The sequence below is a fragment of the Monocercomonoides exilis genome (genome assembly GCF_001643675.1).
Source record: "Monocercomonoides exilis strain PA203 chromosome Unknown scaffold50-658552, whole genome shotgun sequence".
In the NCBI taxonomy this organism is placed as follows: domain Eukaryota; phylum Preaxostyla; order Oxymonadida; family Polymastigidae; genus Monocercomonoides; species Monocercomonoides exilis.
The window spans coordinates 266,245-283,722 of record NW_027150595.1 but is presented as its reverse complement, the minus strand read 5'-3'; the positions used below and the strand labels follow the sequence as shown (position 1 = coordinate 283,722).

The 17,478-nt window shown below is 32.0% G+C and overlaps 3 protein-coding genes across 3 annotated transcripts; 1 reads left to right on the top strand and 2 right to left on the bottom strand.

Annotated features, from left to right (window-relative positions):
- Window positions 1-1,970: 1,970 nt before the first annotated feature.
- MONOS_13826 (uncharacterized protein) lies at window positions 1,971-2,936 on the bottom strand (the record flags this gene model as incomplete). The annotated part of the gene is made up of 2 exons (XM_067866565.1): window positions 1,971-2,657; window positions 2,715-2,936. The coding sequence occupies 2 exons, from the start codon at window positions 2,934-2,936 to the stop codon at window positions 1,971-1,973; spliced, it is 909 nt and encodes a 302-aa protein (XP_067720914.1).
- Window positions 2,937-11,288: 8,352 nt separating this feature from the next.
- MONOS_13825 (uncharacterized protein) lies at window positions 11,289-13,047 on the top strand. Its single transcript, XM_067866564.1, has 4 exons — window positions 11,289-11,388; window positions 11,499-11,572; window positions 11,636-12,126; window positions 12,186-13,047. Exons 2-4 carry the CDS (start codon window positions 11,503-11,505, stop codon window positions 12,948-12,950), a joined length of 1,326 nt encoding a protein of 441 aa, XP_067720913.1. The 5' UTR covers window positions 11,289-11,388; window positions 11,499-11,502; the 3' UTR covers window positions 12,951-13,047.
- A 281-nt stretch (window positions 13,048-13,328) lies between these two features.
- Window positions 13,329-14,407, bottom strand: MONOS_13824 (uncharacterized protein; the record flags this gene model as incomplete). The annotated part of the gene is made up of 2 exons (XM_067866563.1): window positions 13,329-14,229; window positions 14,291-14,407. The coding sequence occupies 2 exons, from the start codon at window positions 14,405-14,407 to the stop codon at window positions 13,468-13,470; spliced, it is 879 nt and encodes a 292-aa protein (XP_067720912.1). The 3' UTR covers window positions 13,329-13,467.
- Between the last annotated feature and the right edge of the window lie 3,071 nt (window positions 14,408-17,478).

The following is a 17,478-nucleotide window of genomic DNA, read 5'->3' as shown; positions in this document are numbered from 1 at the left end:
GATAAAATTATAGCCCTATGCAACCGAATTATTTGAATAAAAAAATATGATTTCAAAAATAATCTACCATATATAAACAAAAAATTTGTTAAATCAACAAGTTTTGAATTGTTAGGATTTAATAAATTATTCAATTCAAACGTATCTATGACATTTCCACAATATCGTTAAATTTTCAATCAAAAATTTCCTAAATCAATTTGATCATAACCATTATATACACGAAATTTTGATTTTTTCAAAGAAAAAAAGTGTTGTAAGAATGAAAAATTCACCCGTTGTATGTTTTATTATTTGATATGAAATCATTCTATCACAAAAAATCCGAAAAAAAACGAGTTTCTAAATGTTTCAAAAAGTTGTGACTCACCCTGTGGCAAGCTCCTCAAAAAAAGGGTCGGGATGAAAAAGTGATCAGAGAAAAAAGAATAACCATATTTCAGAAAGATTGAAAGGGAAGATGGTTAATGAAATCGAAGGACAAAAAAAGAATATCAATGAAAAGAAAGATATTCGAAAGGACGGAGGAAGAAGGATACGAAGATATCATTGCTTACTTTCTCGAAGTGTTTCATTTTCTTAACAGAATGTATCATCCTAGAATACCGTTCGATGTATCCGATTATTTTGTGAATATTTAATCAAATTCTTTTCAATAAAAATTGAAACTCAAAAAATAACATTTTCTTTTCTTTTTTATTCATATCACTAAATGGGAGGAAAACAAGAATTGAATGAATTAAAATATGGTTTTTACTTCCCTTTTAAAAAAAAAGAAAAATAGAATTTCTTTTCTTTTCAATAAGTTCCATTAAGAATCTTCGTTGAATTGATCATTTCCCTCCATCTTTTTAAAGAAGATTCATTTTTATTCCAATGTGTTCAATTGTTCAGTGATTTCCTCTTGAAGCTTCTGCTCTCCTAAGCTTATTCTCTTTCTGATAATATTTTCTATAAACAAGAGAAGGGAAAGGAGAAGAATGAAATGGAAATTCTTGAAAAAAATTAAAGATGATCAAAAAAATGTTTGCTGAAGAAACCAGTCGAAAATGTTGAAATTGCAGAATTACGCAGCAATCAAATTGATGGAGGAGAAGAAATGCGACAATGTCATTCACAAAAATCTTGCTGAAGAAGCAATCAAAATCGAATTCTTTCTCTCTTTTATTCACCTGTTTGTCCATTTTTCCAATCAGCATCAAAAGTTCTTCCAATTTTTTCACTTGTTTTTTACCAGAAAAGAGTGTCTAATGATGATTCTCTTCGTTCCCTCAATTGTCAATTGCGATTCTTCCTTCTTCATTTGAGCATTTCTTCTTCCATTCTCTATACACTTTCATTCTAACAATCTTCCCAAAATAGGAGCAGTTGAGTATTTTTTCCCCTTCTTTTTTTCTTTTGTTGTTGCTCCATTTCATTTTGAATGAGAGGACAAACAAAACAAGTATTTTTGTACATAAACTTCAAATGTCTGAGTTTGGTAACATTCTGTGAAATGAATAAAAAGAAATATGAATAATTTTGGAGTTACAAATACAAATACAAAAGCATCAATTTTTGAGTTAAAAAATAAATATGACTCTCTTTTTCTCAAACATTCTCATCTAAGATGATAATTAATCACGCAATTCAACAAAAATTTTCAATTGAAAAAGGCTGCAAACGGTTGTTTGCGGATTAATGGAATATTCAAAAAAGAAAAAACAAGCACAGTGAATATCAAAATGTGAAGAATCTCATTTCTTCAAAGATTAACTGAACGGTCAGAAGCAGATAATACAGAAAAAAATATTTTTGTTTTTTTAGCAAAAAACGGTTCAAGTTTTGTTGGGTCATTAATCATTCAAATAAAAAATAAATAAAAATATTTGTTAACAAAGTGAGTTTCATTTTCTCAAATATTTACAAAATAATCAGAAACTTTTTTCAAAAAGAAATGATTTTAATTTCTTTTTAAAAACTTGAAAGTTTCAAAAGCTTACAATGATATCTTCGTATCCTTCTTCTTCCAGCTTTTCATAAACCTTCCTTTTCGTTGCCTTTCTGTTCACTTCTTCCATTTTGTTAACCGTTTTTTCGTTCAATCTATTTGAAACATTCATAAAGAATTGGCAGCATTCATTTGTCATGACTTTTTTCAACGTTGGCCGCTGCATCTCCTCCAAAACAGCTTCCACAGCTCCTCCTTTCAATAAATCTTCAACTCTCACAAATCTCAATTTTGCTGCATTTCTCAAGAAATAAATGCACCGATAGCTAATAATGCTGTAATCATCCTTCGCTGCTAGATATACATAAGAAATGCTTCTGATAAGCTCAACAAGTTCTTCATTCCACAATTCGCATCTGAAAAAATAAATCACGATTGTTTCAATCCATCTTTTGATTATCAGCACTTCTTTCGCTTCTTCTTTGCTCATTTCCTCTTCTTTCTTCTTCCAATTCACATTTCTTGTAAGCTCTTCCAATTCTCTTGCTGCTTCTCTTCCAAAATGCAGCTCATTTGAAACTGTATCTTCCAAAAATTTATTGGTGTTAAATCTGTTTATTAAAAATTCCCAAGCAGACTGATAGGCAAGCTGTGTGAGATTGCGATGCTCCTGATGATTTTTGATAATTTCTGTAATTTCTTTCAAATACAGTTCTTGCCTTATAAACTAATTAGAAATCAGAAAATAGCAATAATATCAAAAAGGAAATAACAATGTCCATACGTAATATCTGTCAATGTGACTCAAAGTCAGCAAGGCAATTTCCACCTCTTTCTGATTCTCCTCGCTTTCCTCTTTGACCGATGCAGCCTTCAGCAGGCAATGAATACAAATTGAAAGTAATTCATAAGATGATCTATTTTTAAGTAAAAGATGGCATTCACAAAGATCGACCAGAAAATTTTCATTCTTTTTTTCTTTTTTCTTATCTTCCTCAACAATCATCTTTTCAAATCTTTCGTTTAATGTTGAATATTCAAAGCATCTATTCCAAACATTTTTTAGCACAACACAATATCCAATGTGCTTCAGTATCCAAGTGGCATTTCCCCATTGCAGTTTCTTTTCTTCAATCATTTTGTTTATTTTTTCAAACAGCTCTGCCTTATAAATGAATTTAAATTCATGCCCATTCATTTCATCAAGTATTTCATTCATTTCTTCGATTTTCTGTCTCTGTTCTTCTTCATTGCAATGTTCAAGTTCACAAAACAATTCTTCAAATAAATAAAGGATAAATTAAATCGCAATAATCATGAATTCAAATTCAATAACAAGTACAAACCATTAAACCTTTCAGTTCCACTCGTTGACTGCATTTTTGAAAGCACATTGCAGACAGAAAACAACGAAAATTCGCCATTTGATTTGAATTCAGATATCATTGGAAAGAAGAAATTGGTGCAAAACAAAAGCTCGAAATAATCATGAAAGCATAAGTTGCTATACCATTCTGCGTTGTTAGTGTTATTTGGCAAGTCGTTTCAAACAAACAAAGAAAGAAAAAACGATAAATCTATTTTCTTGTTTGCAGTAATGGATGTTCAGATCATCAGATTTGAAAGAACAAAAATATTCCTTGCTAAAAATTGAGAGACGGTGAACAAATATTTTCTGCGGAATGGGCGATATTATTTTGAGAGGTTGCACGAGACAGCGAAAGAGGGGAATTGATGATGGAATTGGGGAAGATGATTTTTATGAAAAGAATCTTTGAAGGAAATTCAACATTTTTTTAAAAATCGAAATATTTGCATGTATGCGTTTTTTATTGTTATTGTTTGTTTTGAAGATGCTTTTATAAATCATCTTTTCAGAGTGCAAGAATCTGATAAAATAAAAAAATGGCCAATTCCTTTGTTTTTCTGAGGAGAATATCAGAAGAGTGCTGGATATCGAGATACAATCAGCAGATGGGAATTGCATATTTTTTTGAATTCAATTGGAGCAGGGGATGAAAAACAAATTCGATTGAAAAGCATTTAGTTGAGAGCGAAAAGGAACGTCAACAATTTTACAGCACTTGGAAAGAATAAATGCAAAAAAATTTTTTTTCAGAAAAAAAGTGGATGATTACATCAAAAGCAGAATGTTTGTGTGGGAATAAAGGAAGACCGAGAAAGAAGCACTGAGAAACAATGGAAAAGGAGATTGACAGCATCAGTGATTGGACAATCCTCTGCATTTACGATAGAAAGGAAAGGTGTGTTCTTTTGAGAAATTTTTAAAACAAATGCAAGACTAATTATTTTTATTATTTGTCTTTTTATTTCCATTCCAATGAACAGCTTTTTTTTCATGTTGAGCGTCATTTTCAGGAACAATCCATTTCAAGCAGCATTTTTGCAAGCAATGAGTTTTCTTCTCCTTTTCCTTCTCCTTCGATCTCTTCATTGATGATATTTAATGCTTGGTTGTGGTGAAGAGCAGCTTCATCTTATTTGAGAATTTTTTGTTTGAATAGCCATCATATTCTCATGTTGCAACACTCAATAAAACTGCTGTCTGTTACTGCTGTTGGCTGTTATGAAATTCGTATCTGTTCATTTTGTCTGCATTTTCTTCAAATGAGTCTTGTCCACATTTGTCGTTCAACTTCTTCCAGAAGAGCTCCATCCAACTCATTTCATTCCATTTCTCTTTCAGCTTCTCTTTCTTTCTTTCTTTCTTTCTTTCTTTCTTTCTTTCTTCATATCTGCTGATGAATGAATTTTGTGTGCAAATGCTGTTATTGCGTTGCATTCTGTTGCATTCTAATCATTCAGCACAAGTTTCATCATCATCATCATCTTCTTCTTCTTCTTCACCATCGTCTTCTTCTCAACTTCTTCTTCTTCCTCTTTTTATAATTCCTCTCATTTGACATTGAATCAGAGAGCAGACCTTCCAATGTGTTGATGCTTATCAATCGGCAGCACAACAAATTGAAAAGAAAATGATTTCATTTGTTCCTCTTCTTCTCAACTGTCATTCGCAACATTGGAAATGAAATGCCATATGTACAAAATCTGTCTTTTCATTTTATCCTTTTCTCTTCTTCTTCTTCTTCTTCTTCCTCCTCCTCTTCTTCTTCTTTTTTCACTTTCTTATCTTTCTTCTTCTTCTTCTTCTTCTTCTTCTTCTTTTTCATCATCATCATCATCATCATCATCATCATCTTCTTCTTCTTCCTCTTCTTCCTCTTCTTCATCTTCTTTTTTCACTTTCCCTTGCAATTAAAACTCCTTCAACACATCACATCTTCTCATGAATTCTAAAATAAGCTTATGAGAACATTCTCATTCGGAGAAATGCAATATGAATGCTCTATTTCTCCGACAGACATATTCCGCACACAACACTCCTTCTCCTTGTATTCTTCTTCTTCTCTTTCTTCTTTTTCTCTTTATTCACCACTTCCTCGTCTTCATCGTCTTCTTCTTTTGCTTCAACTTCTTTAACGTTTTTTTATTTGATGATTCGTTTCATTAAACATTTGATCGAAGCATCATCGAACTGATGCATTCACACATCTCAATCTGCTGCTTTGCAGAATTGAGCAAATAATTTCTTCTGTCGCTTTTCTTCGTCTGGGCTTATCAGGCACAGAATTATCCTTCTTTTCATTCACGATTCTCGTGATGGAAAAAAGCCAATTTGAACGAATTAATTTCATTTCATTACAATCGTCTTCTTCTTCAACACCTTCTTCGATTCGAAACAACAAATGTTTTTACATCGTTTTATTCGGCTCCTGTCAAATTCAGCTCCAGGCCTTGTCTTTCATTCTTACACAGAAAGACAAAAGAAATATTTGTTCTTTCATTGAATATCAGCAGAAATTATGAGACAACGAAATGGAAGAAACTTTTAGCGGAGGATGGCCAATCATCATCAGGTGCACAATCCAAGATGATCGAATCCGACTTTTTTGCATTTGGAAGATGAAAGAATTCACAGAAAACAGAAAGAACAAGGCAAAAGACGTTATTTGGAACACATTATAATATGGATGATGTTTGAGAGATTGCATAACACAACATGCGCATTCATCAAGCAATCAAAGGAGAAATGAAGAGAGGAATAGAAATTTATAAGAAAACAAATAAGCGAAGGATAATTCTATGAAATGAGAGCTTCTGCAGCGGACAAAAAAGGTGAAGTGAAAACAGCAATAGAAATTGAAAGTTTAGAAGAACTCTCTGATATGATTGAAGAAATGCTATTTGAAGAAAAGAAATAGACTATTCTTTTTTCATGAGCTTAATTTTCATTTGAAGAAGAAGCCAAATCAAATGGAAAATGACGAAGAAGCAATACAACCTGTGCTGATTTAGGGATCTATGAAAGGCAAGTGATGGTATATGCTTCAGTTGAAAAGAAGATGAAAGCTTATGAATTTTGCAATGAAATAGAAACTATTCAAAATAAGAAGAAACAATTGAAGAAATCAAAAGGATATAAGAAATAGTTCATCATTTCGAGTGATTTTTGTATTTGGGGTACGAAATGTGAGAGTGTTTGAGTGGGAGTGAAAGAGGAGATGAGAAGAGAGAGAAAGAGAAAGAGAGAAAGAGAAAGAGAGAAAGAGAAAGAGAGAAAGAGGGAGGGAGGCATCGCTGAAGGGAGCAATGAAGCCGTTGAGGACATACTCCACCGTAGCACAGGAGCTTTGCTGTGTTTTGCCACAGGCATCTACATCAGTTCCACTGCTGGCAACGGTTTTGTTCTGGCTGATGATTGGACGCCAGCCATTGAACCCAGCATTATCAGCTGTTCCTTGATTCCATAATATTTTTGCTTGGGTTGTTGATCCACACTGAATAAATGGTGATTGTGTGATATCACTTCCGAAAAAGAACACATCATTCCCCCTGCCGTTTGTTGCAGTGTTACCATCAAAGAAACAGAAAGTGATGAATTTTACTCCATTCATCCAAGAATAAGTTGAATAGAAGAAAATGGCAGCGCCTCCATAATACGATGAACTTGTCAATTTATTATTGATGAACTGACAATCATTAACCAAAAACTGAGATGGTTTGTTTTGTGGAGGCCAACTGAATGTTAGAGAACCAGCAGAATCACCACCAGAATTTGCGATACACTTGCATTTGGTGAACAGGAATTGACCGTTTGAAGAAAAATCACCAATATAGAAATACCAACCGGTTCTGCACCAATTTATTATTTTTCAATTTTCCGCTCTGTTTCGGAGAATGACCAAATAGAGGATGTCTGTGGATAAGCTGCACAATTCGCTCCTCCTTGAAACGCAGAGCGACTTGTGAAATTGGATTTTGCAATGTTGACATTTCGCAAATATCTGCAATATAACGTTCCGCCCTGACTATTACATGAACAATTGTTGAATGAACAAGAAGTGATTGTGAGATTAGCATTTGCGCAGGAAACGCAAAGTGCACCATTCCAATCACTGCCACCATTTGAATCATTCCATTCGCACCACTCGAAACGATGGTTATTCACATCAAACGAAGTCGATCTCCCAGGAATATTTTCTATGAGTTTCGGATCCAACATGAACCATAGGAGCATTTGGTGAAGAGATTGTTCGGTGGAGAAAAGAAGCATTGAAGGCAGAGAGAGATGTGGATGGGCTGTTGAGGTTTGGGAGGATGGCACCATCGATGGGGTTATGGGTGTGTTTGAAGATGGTTGAGTGGATGGAAAGAGATGAATGAAGAGTTTGAGGATTTTGTTTGCCAGAAGACGGAAGAAGAAAAAAATGAAAAGCCAGAAAAAATGATTTCTACGAACATCAACGTTAATGTTTGTTTTCATTTATCTTCACAATTCTCGATCTTCAATCAACTTATTCAATTCACGTGTCATCATATCACAAAGCTTCTTCTTCTTTTTCTTTCTCACTTCTTCTTCCAACTCCTCCTCCTCCTCCTCCTCCTCCTTCTTCTTCTTCTTCTTCTTATTCTTCTTCTTCTTCTTCTTCTTCTTCTTCTTCTTCTTCTTCTTCTTCTTCTTCTTCTTCTTCTTCTTCTTCTTCTTCTTCTTCTTCTTCTTCTTCTTCTTCTTCTTCTTCTTCTTCTTCTTCTTCTTCTTCTTCTTCTTCTTCTTCTTCTTCTTCTTCTTCTTCTTCTTCTTCTTCTTCTTCTTCATCATCATCATCATCATCATCTTCTTCTTCTTCTTCTTCCTCCTCCTCCTCCTCCTCTTTCTTCTCCTCTTTCTTCTTCTACTCTCAAAAAGTCTCCATTTTCTCTTCGTCCTGCAGCTTTTGGCTCAAAATCTCAATCTGAACTTTCTCCTCCTCTTCCTCCTCCTTCTACTATTTCATCCTCATTATCTCGATTCTTCATCATCTTCTTCTCTTTCTTTTTCATTTTATTCATCCAATCGCTCCTGTTCTAGAGGCTCCCTTATCACATACAGAAAGAATTAATTTTGTCTGTCTAATTCACCAACAATCCAAGTTTCTTCTTCTTTTGCGTCATCTTCCGCACTGCTTTGTGAAAAGAATACGAAAAATGAAGAAGGGATAAAAAACTCAAATGAATAAAACGAAAGAAAAGAAGAAAAGAAGAAAAGAAAGAGAAAGAGAGAGTGTGTGTTAGTGAGTGAATGATGAATAGAAAGATGAAAGAGCGAAAAAGTGATTAAAAAAGAGTTTGAAAGAGAAAAGGTGAAAGAGAGGGGAAGAAAGGAAAAGTTGAAATTGAAGAGAAAGAAAATAAAAGAAAGAAGATAATTGGGAAAGCTATTTTGATGATGAGAATAGATTGAAAAAGAGGAAAAGAATGATTGTGTGAACATTATAAAAGGGAAGTTTGAGGAAGCATATGTGAGCTACGGCCATAGTTGGTCATACGCACCGGATCCCTTCAGACCTCCGAAGTAAAGCGGCCAACGCTGGGTTAGTACTTGGATGGGTTACCGCCTGGAAAAACCCAGTGCTATAGCTTTTTATTTTTTTTCAATTTTGTATTAAATCCAAAAAAATGAATAAGAGCATTGTATTTTCATTTATGCAATGAAAGAAAAATTATCTTTCCTTTCCTTTCTTTTCTTCCTTTTTTTTGAATGAGTTTTTAAGCAGTTTGAATTGAGAAAATTGAAAAATTGAGATAATTATCTTTGTTTTTGTTTTTTTGTTGTTGTAGTTCAATGTTAATGCTGTGAGCCAGCATTTAATAGTCATTCCTTCGTTTTGGAGTTTTTTTAAAGAAGTTCTATGAAAGACTTTTTGAAAAAAATCAGTGAAAGAATAAATTTTTATTTAATTGCTGTTAACTGGAGAAAAAAAGAACAGAAATGAAACAAAAAGAGAAGATTTTTCTTTTTCAAATGAAAAGCAGGATTTTTGTCTTAAAATAATTTGAAATTAGCAAGTAATATTCCTCTTTTCACCTAATTCTCCATAAAAACGAATCATTTCCAGATTCTTCCTTTCATTTCTTTCACTCTTTTTGACAAGCCTTTCCTTCCCCTTTTGAATGAAATCTATTGTTTTCCCCATCCAGATGGCATTTCTGCTCTTCTATTGAAAAGTATTATTAATTGTTTCTTCCATCGTGTTTTTTTCATATTCATTCAAACATTCCTCATCTTTCTTTCTCACTTTCATTCATTCTTTCTTTCTCATCTTTTTCGTCTTCTCTTTCTTTTTCAACATTTCCTCTTCATTTCTTTTCATCTCTTTCCTTCACTTCCTTCACTTCCTCTTCAAACGGACTGATAACTCTGACCTCTTCTTCCCCTTCTTCTTCTTCTTCCCCTTCGCATCTGCAAGCAGACTCAGCTGAATGCAGCAGCATTTCCATTCTGCTAATGCGTCTTCTCTCCATCCAGCTGCTGTTCAGCATTGTTCTGAGCGATGCTACGATTTTGATGGAAAGAAACAAGAAAGACACATTCAATAGCAGATGCTGTCAAAAAAAGCACAGGCCAACAAATACGACGATGGTGAGTGCTTTCACAAGTTATTGCAAGTTGCTGACATTGAATTGATAAGGATCTGCAAGACCAATCCGTTTTTGAGTGAAATATATTTTAAAAATTCGCAAAATTAACCAATTAATTATCAAAGAAAAGAACACAAAGAAAAAGAAGAATATGAAGTTCCAAATGAGGCAATACCATTTTTCAAAAAAATGCTCGTCTTCTCGCCTCTCTGATTGAAGCAGTCTGCCTTTAATCATTTCTTCCCAACCATTTATTTTTTATTAGCAAAAGTCAAAAGAACTTCTGTGAAACACTAAAAGTGAAAGAAAAAAAGAGATAGAATAGAAAGGAAAAAATTAGAAATTATCATTGCAAAAAATGTTTCACTTATTTTTATTTTTGATGATCTCTTTCTTTCTTTCTTTTTCTTTTGTTGATTTTTCAAAAAAAAAAACATTGCAAATGCAACAATAAATTGGATAACACACCTTAATTAAATCAAACATTTCTATCGCTATCTGTTCTGTCTTTTTGATTCGTTTCTTCTTCTTCAATGTGGCTTCAAGGTTTGCCTCGAAATCCACACTGAAATCGGTGAATCAACAATGGCCATCAAAACAATCCAAAATGATGACTTTCAACAAAATGCAACAAGCAGCTTGAAGGAAAAATACACGTTTAAAGGAAATCACCATCAAACGATAAATGTGTTGAAATGAATTCAAAATTCTGCATGTGTTTGGTTCCGCATATTGCATTAATCTTTCTTCGCCATCTCGACTTTGTTCATCTTCTCTCAGCCTCAAAATCTTTTGGAATAGAATCTCTTTCAATGCTCAATTAACAATTCTGTCCATTGTTGCCTTGATAAATTCTCTCATGCGTTCAATTATCATTCGCCCAATCATCAAAAAAACTGCGAATTGTTGAAAGCTTGATTCCCTCCATCAATCTTCCTTCAGCCTGGATGGCCCACTCAAGTCACGAACAAATAACAAAATCATCCCGATATCTCAAAACGTTTCTCAACACTTCAAATTTGAAACATTCACGGAAACAAGCAAACACTCTGAAATAACAGAAAAAATCATTTCTGACAAGGAAAGCTTCCAGATAACTCTTAATGTGAGGGAAATAAGTGCAATATTTATGTTTGAATTTTAATTTGCAACAATGTTCAAATGCACACATTAATGAACAAATTGTTGCTTTTTAGTCTCCTCTTCGAAAAGATCTTTTCAAAGTCTTTTCTCTTCTTCTTCATATTGCTCAGAATGTTAAAATAGAAAAAATTTGATATTTAATATCGACTATATGTGGTACATATCCCAATATGTTCAATATTTCATCGAAATTCAATCCATTTTAATGAAATGAATTATTGTTGGTTCGATCAGACAGAAAATAAACTCTTTCGTATTTGGCTAAATACGAACAATATTGCAGCTTCTTTGTGATTTCTTTTTTGACGCAGATTTTTACTGAGCAAAGGAATTGAGTTCGACAATTATATTTTTATTTTGTCAATTATCAACAACATTTGTTGTTTTTGTAATATTTTCATTGAATGTGATGCTTTGTTGAACATTGATCTTTGAATACAATAAGCAGAATGGAAATATGTGATGAAGACAAATCCAATGATGATATCCAGGAGCCGTCTCTTGAAGATAAGTTTTCAAGTTTGTTCATTTTACTATTTTTTGAGTGTTCAGCGCTTTCCATCATAAATAAATTTATTGAAGAATTGTTTTGTGAACTGGAGCATTGCAATGAAGATGTGCAGAGAAAGAAAAAAGAAGAAATGAATAAAATAGTTGATGGAGTGAATAAAGAAGAATTCAAATCAGTTTTCAACACAGAATTGTATGATAAAATATTCAAAATGATTGAAGAAAAGAAAATGACAATGGAAAATGCAATTTTGCTGCTGAAACATGTTGGATATTGCAAGGTGCTGAAAAACGTGTGGAATCCATGCTTTGACTTTTCTTCTCTGGGCGAAAAATTTAAGAAGATGGTAATTGAAGAAGAAAAGAAAAAAGAAGAAAAGAACAAAGGGCTTTTGATTGATCTTTGCGAATGCTATATTTTTCTAAGCTGCAGCTTCACACACGAATTGCTTTCGATTTGTTTGTCCTGCCTGTTGAAATTTGCCTTAAAGAAAGAGGAAAGCGAGGAGACTCGAAAAGAAAAGGAAATGGTTTTGCTGGCTTTGAGCGAAATAGGATATTGTGTATGAGCACTTCTTTTTCATTTTTATTATGTTTGCTTTTTTCACTTTATTTTTGATAGAATCTGAAACAAGAACTATATTTGAAGGAAATAACTGAAATCATCCAATATCATCAGTCCCGTCATAATCTAACAAGATTTGCCTATCAATGCGCTTGGAGGTTTTTAATATACAGATTTATCAAAGACAGAAATTTGGAAGATACAGTTTCAAATGAGCTGCATTTTGGAAGAGAAGCGACAGGAGAACTAGAAGAGCTGACAAAGTGCGTGAATTGGAAGAAGAAAGAAGAGGAAATGAGCAAAGAAGAAGCGAATGAAGTGCTGATAATCAAAAGATGGATTGAAACATTCTCGATTTGTTTACGCTATTGTTCATTGCAGAATGAAGAATATGTTGTCCTTTTCAGCAGCATTTCTTATGTATATCTAGCAGCGAAGGATGATTACAGCATTATTAGCTATCGGTGCATTTCCTCCTTGAGAAACGCAGCAAAAAATAAAGATGTGAAAGTTGAAGATTTATTGAAAGGAGGAGCTGTGGAAGCTGTTTTGGAGGAGATGCAGCGGCCAATTATAGAAGAAGAAATGACGTCTGACTGCTTTGAATTCTTTAAGAATGTTTCAATAAAATTGAAAGAAAAGGAGGATAATAAAATGGAAGAAGAGGAAAGAAAGACAACGAAAAGGAAGATTTTTGATAAGATGGAAGAAGAAGGATACGAAGATACCATCATAACCTTTCATGAAACTTTAAAGATTTTAAACAGACGATATTATTATGAACTATCGTTGAAAATTTCTGATTATCTTGTGAATATTTGAGGAAATGAGGTGCTTAGAATTTCATGACTCACAATTTCACTTTCTCTTTTTTTATCATTTCACTAAAAAGAAAACAAATGAGATATTTTGCTGAAAAGACTATTTTTCAAAACTTCAAAATGAAACAGAAAAAAAAGCTCAAAACACTTATGAATTCTTTCAATTTAAGTATTCATTCAAAACCGAATTGATTTTTGTTCCCCTGTTGAGGTAAATATTGTTAACTGATCTCGATCGAATGAATGATTTCAAAAAGGACCAGCCACATTATCAAATTTGATTGAAAGATCTTTATGAGAAAATATTAATTCAAAAATGTCACATCTCTTATTTTATTATTTAATTGATTTTCTTCCTTTCCTTTTGAACTTCGCTTAATTTTTCTTTTCTTTTCCTTTTCTTTTTTGTAAAAACGAAATAAAAACAATAACAAAAATTCAACATTTTTTTTCTTTTTGTGAAATGATAAAAAAATAGAAAATTGAAAACAAAGAGTTACAAAATACAATGAATTTCCTCAAACATTCACAAGATAATCTGAAATACTCAAAGATAAATCATCATAATATTTTTTATTGAGATAATCAAATATTTTATGAAAGCTGGTTATAACATCTTCGTATCCTTCTTCCTCCAGCTTTTCAAAAACCTTCCTGTTCAACTCTTTTCCTTTTACTTCCAATTCATCATCTGTCTTCCTTTTCAATCTTTTTGAAACATTCAAAAAGAAATACAAGCAATTTCTCATCACATTGTCATCCAACGTTGGTTGCTGCATCCCCTCCAAAACAGTATCAACAGCTCCTCCATTCAACAAGTCTTCAACTCTCACATCTCTCCTTTCTGCTGCAATTTTCAAGGGATAAATGCATTGATTGCTAATTACTCCATAATTCCCTTTTGCTGCTCGATATACCTGAACAATGCTTCCTATCAGTTCAACATATTCTTCATTCTGCAATCGACAACTGAGAAAATAAATGTTCGATGTTTGCAGCCATCTCACTAATGCAAATTCTTCTTTTGCTTCTTCTTTGTTCATTTCCTCTTCTTTCTTCTTCCAATTCACGCACTTTGTCAGCTCTTCCAGTTCTCTTGCTGCCTCTCTCGAAAAATGCAGCTCATTCACAATAACTTCTTCCAAGCTATTATCAACCCAAAATCGGTAAATCAAAAAGTCCCATGCAGACTGATAGGCAAGTTTTGTGAGATTTCTTTGTTTCTGCTGATGTTTGATGATTTCTGTAATTTTCTTCAAATACAGTTCTCGTTCGATCAACTAATAAGAAATGAGGGGGAAAAAAGCAAACATAATAAAAATGAAAAAGAAGTGCTCATACACAATATCCCATTCTGCTCAAAGTCAGCAAAGCCATTTCCACTTCTTTCTGAGTCTCCTCGCTTTCCTCTTTGACAGATGCAACTTTCAGGAGGCAAGGCACGCATACGCAAAGCATTTTCGAATTTATGCAACCATTCAGAAAAACAAAACATTCGCAAAGATCAACAAAAAGCTTTTCGTTCTTTCTTTCTTTTTTCTTTTCTTCTTCAATTATCGTCTTCTTAAATCTATCGCCTAGCGAAGACGAATCAAAGCATGGATTCCAAACATTTTTCAGCATATTGCAATATCCAACATGTTTCAGCAGCAAAATTGCATTTTCCGATTGCATCTTCTTTTCTTCAATCATCTTGTTCATCTTGTTGAATATTTTAATCGATGAAATAGACTGAAGTTCTTTTTTGTTCATTTCCTCCAATATCCCTTTCAGCTCAAGGATTTTCTGTTTCTGTTCTTCTTCATTGCAATGCTCTAACTGATCAAGCAATTCTTCCCCGAGCATCAAAAATCATAAAACACGAGATCTTTGAAAATACACAATTTATGCAAACTCATAAATTTCTCTGCAAGGGACGGCTCTTCAGCATCATCATTCGATTTGCATGCATTACACACATCCATTCTGCTCGTTGTATGCAAATGTTTATTTGACGCAAAACTTCATATTCAACGAAAAAAACACAAAAAATATCAAACATTGTTGATGATTTCGCAAAACAAAAGGTTTCACAAGCAGTTTTAAAGGTTCCGCTGTATACAAGCTGGCGCAAAAAGCGAAGTGCAACAAAGCCAAGAAGTCCCGCTGTGCAACACCAGAAGCACAAATCTTTTGTTTGTGACGATCAAACCCACAGTCGATTCGAAATGGAAAATATTTGAAAATTCTTCGAATTCTCCACAATTGTGATTCAAGTTTTATCTTTTATATATGTGTGTGAATGTTTGTTGCGTTTTGAAAATGAGGTTTGGTGGACGAGAAACAGGAAAGCAGGATAATTGAATTGCTGTGAAGAAAATATTACATATGTGATATTATTTTTCGCTTTTTCATTTTGTAACATTCTGCACATTTAATAAATTTTGAAATTTTGAAATTTTTCCTCTGTTTTTTTAACACGAGAATGAAAGATTTCTCATGAAAAGGTTGTGGAAAAAGAATGAAACAAAATGTTGTATTTTTCATAAATGGAAGAATTTTGCTACAAATAACGGATTCATTTTAAAAAATTATTTGTATTAATATATATGAATATGGGTGATTATTTATGATATCATATTTTTTCTGTCAAAAATTTCGGTTTGCACATTTCTCTTGAATATTAACCAATGAACTATGAATTGTGAAAAAGCTGATTTTTTTTCTTTCTTGTTTTTTTATTCAGCAAAAACGTTTGTTTTGAAAAACAAATATCATTTTTTTTTCTATTTCGAATTCATAATTACTGAAGGAAAACAATCAATCTTTGAAAAAACAACAAACCAAAAAAAGTTATGATGTCAAAAATAATCACCCATATATATAGATTTCATCCATGCATCCTGTTTGTTATGTTTCATTATTTTATTATTTTATTCATTCACTAATTTTTTTTCAATTTGTTCTTTTGTTTTTCTTTACACAAAATGACTATTCACCTTTTTATTATGAAAATTGATGTATTAATTATTCGATTTTGGTAAACTTCTAATTCGAAATATAATAATATGAGTGTTATTTTAATTGAAATCTTTTGTGAAAAATTTGTTTTTGGCTGAGAATCTGAAAGTTAAAAAAATATTTTATTATTTCATTATTGATAAAAAGGATTTGAAATTGAACAGTGATTTTTATTATTTATAAAAAAGCATTAAACTATCTGATTTTTCAGAAAAAAGCCATCATCCTTGAAATCGGATAATTTTCAAATGAATGCACCAAACATTGTTAGATTTCACATCATATGGGACAGAATATTTGACTTCAGGCATTTTCATTGAAAAATTATGCACTTTTCATTGACTTTTTAAGATCAAAGAACACAATAAAAAAGGGTCCATTTTTTGAATTTTGTGAAATGTTGGATAACTTTTTGTTTTGATTTCAATGATGCCATGTTAACAGATATGAAAATCAAATTAATTTCAAAATTTGATAAAGTTAAATAATGTTATGAGTGAAGCAATTTTTCTATGCCTTGTGCAAAAAAAGCTTGAAAGTTCGTATTTTCCCACATATAAATAAGAAAAACTATTTGTTTCAATTTTTCAAACAAAAAACCAATATTTTTCACAATTGTGCAAATCTGTTAATGAATCTTCAAAATTCTTCAATTGCTTTTTGTTATTCATCTGAATAAACTTTTAAAATAAATTACATTTGTTGATCACATTATTGATAATCTTTGAATATGAAATGAATTCATTTGAAAATTATCCGATTTCAAGGATGATGACTTTTTTCTGAAAAATCAGAAATTTTATGTTATTTCACAAATAATAAAAAGCGGGGTCAAATTCTCATCCTTTTATTTATAATGAAAAATTCTATTATTTTTTTGCACTTTCCGATACTCAGCCAAAAACCAATTTTTCACAAAGAATTTCTTTTAAAAAATATCAATTTGTGTCATTCTTTTTGAAAAGTCGTAAATGTTAAATTTTTGAGTAGAATAAAAATGTTCATTATTTGATCATTTTTTTGCATTAAATCAATCAGATTTCTCAAGCATGCTCTTTTTCTCACATCAGATATTCTTGTGAATTCAGATTCTATATGTTATTAAGATTTCAGTATTTAAAGTCAAAATTGGTTAAAAAATGTTCAATTTTATTAACACACAAAAATATAACATTAGCGACTTTTCAAAAAGAATGACACATTTTATAAATTTCTAATTAGAAGTTTACCCTTTTTGAATAATTAATAATGAATGGCTGATCCTTTTTGAAATCAGACTTTTGTTTGAGTTTTGATCAAGATTTTTATCTCAATGGGATTATCGAAAAATTTTCTATCATTTTCAATATCGACATAAGATGTGTGGATGAACAAATATTGATAATTTTTGATAAAACAGCATTGAGATAAAAAGTTTGATCAAAACAAGAATTAAAGTGTGATTTCAAAAAGGATCAGCCATATTTATTATTATTGTTTTTTTCAAAAAAAAAAATTAATCTGCATTCCAAAAAAATAAAAAATTTCGT

Coding starts and splice junctions, on each gene's coding strand:
- MONOS_13825 (XM_067866564.1), top strand. CDS start 11,503: ATGGAAATATGTGATGAAGACAAATCCAATGATGATATCCAGGAGCCG. Junction 11,573..11,635: donor TCTTGAAGATAAGTTTTCAA/GTTTGTTCATTT, acceptor AATTTATTGAAG/AATTGTTTTGTGAACTGGAG. Junction 12,127..12,185: donor TGAGCGAAATAGGATATTGT/GTATGAGCACTT, acceptor TATTTTTGATAG/AATCTGAAACAAGAACTATA.